Source organism: Bos grunniens, chromosome 4 (assembly GCF_055505025.1).
Source record: "Bos grunniens cultivar Pamir isolate PY7600 chromosome 4, Bosgru_T2T1.0, whole genome shotgun sequence".
Lineage (NCBI taxonomy): Eukaryota > Metazoa > Chordata > Mammalia > Artiodactyla > Bovidae > Bos > Bos grunniens.
Genome location: NC_141168.1, coordinates 26,837,412 through 26,845,502, shown reverse-complemented (window position 1 = coordinate 26,845,502; position 8,091 = coordinate 26,837,412). Strand labels below are relative to the sequence as shown.

General features: G+C 45.1%; 1 protein-coding gene across 1 annotated transcript; it reads left to right on the top strand.

Annotated features, from left to right (window-relative positions):
• Positions 1-223: 223 nt before the first annotated feature.
• Positions 224-7,326, top strand: SMKR1 (small lysine rich protein 1). The gene is made up of 5 exons (XM_086398060.1): positions 224-275; positions 359-555; positions 610-897; positions 973-1,024; positions 6,642-7,326. The coding sequence occupies exons 1-5, from the start codon at positions 224-226 to the stop codon at positions 6,830-6,832; spliced, it is 780 nt and encodes a 259-aa protein (XP_086254186.1). The 3' UTR covers positions 6,833-7,326.
• The last annotated feature ends 765 nt before the right edge of the window (positions 7,327-8,091 follow it).

Sequence of the window (8,091 nt, the reverse complement as noted above, 5' to 3'; positions counted from 1 at the left end):
TACGCCCGTGTGCCACGATTACTGAAGCCCAAGTGCCGAGAGCCTGTGTTTTGCAACGAGAGAAGCCACCACAATGGGAAGCCAGAGCACTGCAACTAGAGAGTAGCCCTCACTTGCCACAACTAGAGAAAGCCTGCGCACAGCACAGCCAAAATAAATCATGAAAAAATTTTTTAATTTTGTAATGTTTCTATTATTACAGGCTCTTTTAAGACATTTCCGCATGTTGTTTTCACTTCAACCCTCAAAGGCTTTTATCTCATTTCCCAAAAAAGGTACTGGAGTCTTGGCTAACTTCTCCAAGGTCAGTCAGTGAGTGGCAGAGCTCACACTCACAGCTGAATCCGCCCATTCCAAGGCCAAGACGGTACCCCCGCCCCGTCCGGCCGGGTGTGGCCCGGAGCCAGCCGCCGCTGCGCCGAGCCTGAGTTCCACGCGCGCGCAACCTTAGCCAGAGTCGCTCGAGGGACAGTGGCCCGGCCAACGCGGCGTATCCGGGAGGGCTGGCGGCGTCTGTCAGGAAGGCGGGCAGGGCTCCGCGGACGGGGTGGGCGGGTCGGACTCTGCCAACGGCCGGGCGCCAGGCCCGGGTGTCCAGGCAACAGGTAGACACTGCGCGGCCCCGCCCCCGCGGCGCGCGCCTCCCGACGTTTGTGCGCGCGGCTCTCCAGCGCCCGAGAGGCGCACTTGTCGCAGACGAGCATCCCGGAACATCCGTGCGGCGGGTGCGCAGTCCGGCGTGGCGGCCGCTCGGTGGCTGACGGCCCCCTTGCCCCGCCGGGCTCCCCTGAGCGCCTCGGCCTCCTTGCGCCGCTCCGCGGGAGCCGGTCCCAGACAAACGGGGCGAGGTCCCGGGACCGGCAGCGGTTCGCTGGCGAGTGCAGAGGCGGCAGCCCGGTGAGCGGCAGGAATGGGCGCGGGGGCGCCGCCCCCAGGCGATGCGGAGAACTCGGGTCTCTGTCTTTCTTTCAGGATTGGGAACCCTTGCCATACTCACCGGCTCAACTGAGAACGCATTACCATGGTAATACACTCTACTTACGTCTAAGAGGTTCCGAGGCACTTTTTAAATTGGTTTAAGTACCGTTTGTCTTGTAGAGGCACGCTTTACTAAGCTTTGTTGCCCGGGCCAAGAGATTGGCGCCTTCATCTCCAAGGGTCGTGGGGTGGCGGTGTCCAGCCCAGTGATCTGAGCGCTCTGGGTAAAGATGAGGGGGGAGAGGGGTTTTCTTGGTGGTCTGCGCCTGCCGAAGGGGACTGTAACCGCAGAATCAGGCCCTCTTTTTGTGAGTTGGTTGGTTGAAGTCCTTTGGTTGTGCGGAGCAATTTTCACACCGAGAAAATGCCCAGGGCGCCAGTACATACCAAGAGCGACTAGTCAGGCACCTGGCTTCTGCTGCCCTGTCTAGGGTCCCAAGTGGGATTCTTTCTGTGGACTGTTGTTATTGTTCAGTCCCTTAGCCGTTTCTAACTTTGCGACCCCCATGGACTGCAGCACATCAGACTTCCCTCTCCTTCGCTATCTCCTGGAGTTAGCTCAAACTCATGTCCATTGAGTCTATGATGCCATCCAACCATCTCATCCTCTGTCGCCCCATTCTCCCCCTTCTCCTGCCCTCAGTCTTTCCCAGCATCAAGGTCTTTTCCGGTTTGTGGGCACTTCACATCAGATGGCCAAGTATTGGAGCTTCACTTCAGCATCAGTACCTTCCAATGAATATTGAGGGTTGATTTCCTTTAGGATTTACTGCCTAGATCTTCTTGCTGTCCAAGGGACTCTCAAAAGTCTTCTCCAGCACCACAGCTCAAAAGCGTCACTTCTTCAGCCCTTAGCCTTCTTTATCCCTACATGAATACTGGAAAAACCAGAGCTTTGACTATACAGACCTTTGTTGACCAAGTTAAAAAGTGACTGCTTTTTAATATGCTGTCTAGGTTTAGCATAGCTTTTCTTCCTAGGAGCAGGAGTCTTCTAATTTCATGGCTGTAGTCACCATCCACAGTGATTTTGGAGAAAATAAAATCTGTCACTGTTTCCACTTTTCTCCCATCTACTTGCTATGAAGTGATGGTACCGGATGCCATGATCTTGGTTTTTTGAATGTTGAATTTTAAGCCAGATTTTTCACTCTTCTCTTTCATCCTCATTAAGAGGCTCTTTAGTTCCTCTTCACTTTCTGCCATGACGGTGGTAATATCTGCATATCTGAGGTTGTTGATGTTTCTCCTGGCAGTCTTGATTCCAGCTTGTGATTCATCCAGCCTGGCATTTCACATTATGTTCTCTGCATATAAGGTAAGCCAGGTGACAATATACAGCCTTGATGTACTCCTTTCCCTATTTGGAACCAGTCTTTTGTTCCATGTAACGTTCTAATTGTTGCTTCTTGACCTGCAAACGATTTCTCAGGAGGCAGGTAAGGTGATCTGGTATTCCCATCTCTTTAAGAACTTTCCACAGTTTCTTGTGATCCACACAGTCAAAGGCTTTAGCATAGTCAATGAAGCAGATGTTTTTCTGGAATTCCCCTGGTTTTTCTATGATTCAGCAGATGTTGGCTATTTGATCTCTGGTACCTCTGCCTTTTCTAAATCCAGCTTGTACATCTGGAAGTTCTTGATTCATTTACTGTTGAAGCCTAGCTTGAAAGATTTTGAGCATTATCTTGCTGGCATGTAAAATGAGTGCAATTGTACGGTAGTTTGAACATTTTTTGGCGTTGCCCTTCCTTAGGATTGGAATGAAAATTGACCTTTTCCACTCCTGTGGCCATTGATGAGTCTTCCAAATTTGTTGGCATATTGAGTGCAGCACTTCAACAGCATCCTCTTTTAGGATTTGAGATAACTCAGCTGGAATCCCATCACCTCCACTAGCTTTATTCGTACTCATGCTCCCGAAGGCCCACTTGACTTCACACTCCAGGATGTCTGGCTCTAGGTGAGTGACCACACCATTATGTATATCCAGGTCATTAAGACTTTTTTGTATCACTCTTCTGGATTCTTGCCACCTCTTCTTAATCTCTTCTGCTTCTGTTAGGTCCTTGCCATTTCTGTCCTTTATTGTGCAACCCTTGCATGAAATGCTCCCTTGGTATCTTCAGTTTGCTTGAAGATCTCTCTAGTCTTTCCCATTCTGTTGTTTTCCTCTGTGCCTTTGCATTGTTCATTTAAGACAACTTTCTTATCTCTCCTTGCTGTTCTCTGGAATTCTACGTTCAGTTGCCTGTATTGGTCCCTTTCTCCTTTGCCTTTCCTTCTCTTCTTTTCTCAGCTGTTTGTCTTGCATCTGAGTTGCATTTTATTCACTCACCATATTTTATTCATCCCTGCAGTGTTCCAGACATTGTTGTAGGTCCTGGGGAATTAAGCGAACTCATAGATAAAACCTCTGGGTAGGGAAACATACAATAAATATATAAACAAAAAGTATTATTAAATAGTAAAGAGTGCTTGGGGCAAGGAGATAGGAAGTGACAGTGCTGGGAGGGTTATTGGGAGGCCATTTGTACTTCCTCCCTCTTTGCCTGGGACAGTCCCAGTTAATGCTTGTTGCAGTGTGTTGGTTTGGGCAATGAATTATATGGTCACCTTAGTAGTAGAAAGAATACAGGCATGGTGTCTGGGAGGTTTTTCTGAAGAGGTAATATTTGAGCAAAGGCTAGCACAAAGATAAGAAACAAATTAGGCCCGCTGTGGAGATCTGCAGGAAGAGGAGGGAGCAGGGAGGATCTTGGCGCATTTGGGTACTAGAAGGAAGGCAAGTGTGGCTTGAAGCTAAAATGGTCTTCATTAAAGATTTCAGAGAGTTTTAAGTCGAGAGCTCTGTGTTCTGAGACCAGAATAGCCAAGAGCCATGGGGTTGTAGTCAACCAACCCAACCAGCTCAGAACTGAAAATTTTCATTCCTTTATAGTAATTTTCTAACAGATTTATTGAGCTAGAGTTGATACACAATAGATTGTACATATATAAAATGTACAGTTTGATAAGTTTGGCATAGGTGTACAGACATTAGGCCATCACCACATTCAAGACATACGATTTGCAAGTATTTCCTCCCAGTCTGTGGCTTTGCTTTGCATTCTCCTTTCAGTATCTTTTGAAGAGCGTAAATTTTCATTTTGATGGTGAATTTACCCATTTGTTCTTTTACAGACATCAAAGTGGATATCATATCTAGGAAATTTTTGCCTAATCCGAGGTCACAAAGTATTTTCTCTGTATTTTCTTTTGTAAGTTTTATAATTTTGAGCCATTAGGTCTGTGAACCATTCTGAGTTAATTTTTGCATATGGAACATATATGGATTAAAGTTCATTCTTTTGCACATGGATATTCATTGTTCCAGCAGCATTTATAGAAATGATTATCCTATCCTTGTTCCACTGAACTGCTTTGGTACTTCTGTTGAAAATCAGTTGAATCAGTTATTTGAATCAGTTATCTAAATATACATGTGGGTCTAGTTTGCACTTTATTAATCTATTTGTCTATCTTAACACTAATACCATCTGACTACTATAGCTTTATAATTCTAGAAATAAGGTAGTATTAGTCCTTCAACTTTGTTCTTCTTTTTTAAAACTCTTAGCATTTCCCTATGAACTTTAGAATCTTCCACAAAGAGATGAGAACTTTGAATAAAAATGTCAAACCTCTGTCTTATATCCTTTGCATTTCCATATGAATTTTAGAATCAGTTTGCCAATTTCTACAGAAAGATGAGAACCTTGAATAAAAATGTCAAACTCTGTGTGAATCTTAGTTCTCAAACCATTTTAGAGATTAAAACACACTTTTTTTTTTTTTTGGCAGTTATTCCAGGTAAGTCAAGTGTGTTTGACATGCAAAAGAGTATAAAATCATAAAGGAAGCCAAGACTCAGAATCCTTAAGAGCTTATGGCAGTGTACATCCGATACCCCACCAGGATGCTTTATCGGGAGATGCAGTTATCATATGGGCTCCATATTGTCTCTCTTCATTTGGATTTCCTCACAGAAGCCAGGCCACTGTGTTGTAACATAATGTCTCATCTTCATTCCTGCATTTCATATCTAGGAACATCCTCCATTTCACTTAACAAAAATGTATTTTAGTATTTTTAACACATTGACTATGTTTCTCTTTGTTTAAGTGAGGACATTTTTAAAGTGAAGTGCTATGAACAGGACGTCTGTTTTATACAAACATTTAGCCCTTGCAGGCATCCTTGATAATGTACACACTCCTCCTTTCCCTTGCCTAGAAGAGACACCTTTTCTGTAGTATACTCCCATCTGTTACTTTCTGTATGGGTGGGTCATAGGAATAGAGAATTCCTCGCAGCCTCGTGTGGCTGTAGCAAAACTTGGGGAATCATTTGTTCCCAGGTTAGGATGGTATCCATTCCTTTGCCCACAGGGCCTTAACCAGGCAGTGTGATTGTGGCAAGAGCACTGCTCCCGAGCCTGGTGAATGCTGGTTTGCACTGTGACCTTGCCGAGCCTCTGCTTTTCCATTTTTAAGATACGAATATACCTCCCTCCCTTGAAACTCATGAGGATTAGCGATGATAAAAGTGATGGCAACGCCCTTTATTAAGTGCTTAGTGTCAGATACTTGCTATGTGCCTGAGATTCGTGTCTCCCTTAATCCTCATGACTGCTTAATGAGGTTGAGAGTATCACATAACAAATGCCAAAATATGTATTTGATCCTAATTAGCCAATACATTTTAATTTAATCATTATTAGGAAAATTCTGAAACATGCACAAAAAGAGAATAGTAAAATGAATCACTATATAGTCGTATCTCAGATTCAGAAATTGTAAGCATTTTGCCACCTTGGCTTCATCTGTTTTATTGGTCGGGTGGGGGTGGGCAAGGTGCAGTATTTTAAAGGAAAATCTCAGGCTTCATTTCATGCCTACAGATTTTAGTATGCATGTCTGGAACGTGTGAACATTTTCTTCCATGACCCAAAGCCACTCTCAGACCTAACTGAATTAATAATTACTTGATATTGTCATTTTCTCAATTGCTTTTTTTTTTTTTTTTAATGCCTTTTTATGGTTTGTTCTAATCAAACTGCAAACAAGACCCACATACTAATTGCCATAGGTTGGGGCTTTTATTTTAGTTTTTTGTGTTTTTTGGAGTTTTTTTGTTCTGTTTTAACAAAAGTAAAGAGGAGAAGGCCGCTTCTCTTCTTGGGAGGGCATCTTTGGGGAGGCGCTGGGGAAGCCTGGAACACAGCCTTCCCCTCCCCCTACACGCATTCCCCTCTGGCCCTTGACCTTCTCTCTCCCGCCCCGGTTTATCTCCCTGTACTTCACCCTCTCATGGAATGACACAGCCCGCAATGTATAGGTCTTGTGCCTCAGTTTCTCCGCCTTGCTCTCCCAGTCTCTGGGCGCTTAAATCACGTTGGGTCTCGGGACGGTGCCTGATAAGCAGTCGCTGCATCGGGATGCATATGACTTCTCTTACCGCTTTATACAAACGTTTTTTGTTGTCAGTTTTTTTTCCCTGTAGGAACTTTTTTCCCCTTAAGTTCGGTGGGAAATGTTATATTTTCAACATATTTCAACATATTTTCAAGGTTATAAGAACTAACTTTTGCCCCGTTGTATATACTTGTCTTTGAAAGCCAGCTAAAGGGAAGAAGAAAGGCCGGGGCAAGTCGCGTGGGAAGAAGCAGAAGAAGCCGGAAGTGGACATCCTCAGCCCCGCCGCCATGCTGAACCTCTACTACATCGCACACAACGTGGCCGACTGCCTGCAGCTGCGCGGCTTCCGCTGGCCAGGCGCTGCCAAGACAAAGAAGGGGAAAGGCAAGACTTAAGCGAGAGCATTTCCCAGCCCCTCTATCCTGCAGAGAACAGAACCTGGGGAAGAAAAAGCAGGATTATGCCACCGTTGCAAGCAAAATAGACTTTATTGAAGACAATCTTGAGATGCAAACTGAGTGTGCTTTTTCTGTGGTAGATAATGATAAACGCATTTTACTTCCTCAGCTAAACCCAGATATGAGTGAGTGAGCCAGTTTGGTTTTTCAGAAGTTAAGGGGTGGGGGGGAGAAAGTGTGCGGTAATTCCCACACAATGTGGTGGAATTGATAGAACTTTTAAAAGTTATTATAAATCTGGGTTAGAATTGAACCTCGCTGTCCAAGGGCAGTTCTAGCTTTCACGAGTTTTCTTTTGCCCAAAGGGGTTTTGTTTTTTAAAGTAGACATGACAAAAAGCATTGCATTTGCTCATGGGTCCCTCTTTCGACCACAGTTTCCTTCCCTCATCTTTTTCTAGAAAAATAATAAATATTTTTTTGTTACTACCATTTTCTTCTCAGCAGCCTGACTCTTGTCTGACTTGAATTACCCGCAGACACCGATGGAGACCGGGGTGGTCAGCCCTGCTCTGACCTCGCTAGGCCTCGGGAACAGTAGCTCAAAGGAAGGACAGGTGGGTGGTCCAGGTGCAGGGTGCTCATGCTTAGTCCCTAAGTCATTTCCGACTCTTTGACCCCACGGACTGTAGCCCACCAGCTCCTCTGTCCATGGCATTTACAGGGAGAAAGAGAGAAATTAGCCCTTGTCCCTCTCTCTCTTTGACCAAACTCTTCATCCTCTTTTTCTCCACACTTATATCTTCCCACCTTCTGCAGCCCTTTCTTTTAAGCCTGGCTGACCCTGACTCTTGGAGTCACTACTGGAAATGTGCCTTTTGCCTTCTACTGATATTCTGGGATCTCCCCAGCCTGTGTGAAGATACTTAAGAGAGAAAACCGCAATTGGTTCTGCTTGGCCCCCAAAGACCTAAAAGCCCCAAATATGTAACATGGAAGGAAAGGCGCCTTTAAGTATAAGCACCATCTTTGAATCCCATAGCTATCAGAGATTTTGTAAATATCAGAGAAGAAAAGCAAGTATGTGAATCTTTGTACCAGAGAAGGGGGATTTTGCTCAGAATCCGCAAGCTGGGGGTGACACTTGTCTGGCTGTGTCGTCTGTGTGGACTTAGTGTGAGCCCTTGGCTGGCTGTCAGGGGAACCCTGACTCAGGTCAGGTGAAAGATGGTGCTCCTCTTAACCTGAAAGGACCCT

Coding starts and splice junctions, on each gene's coding strand:
- SMKR1 (XM_086398060.1), top strand. CDS start 224: ATGTTGTTTTCACTTCAACCCTCAAAGGCTTTTATCTCATTTCCCAAA. Junction 556..609: donor TCCGCGGACGGGGTGGGCGG/GTCGGACTCTGC, acceptor GGCAACAGGTAG/ACACTGCGCGGCCCCGCCCC. Junction 1,025..6,641: donor ACTGAGAACGCATTACCATG/GTAATACACTCT, acceptor TTTGAAAGCCAG/CTAAAGGGAAGAAGAAAGGC.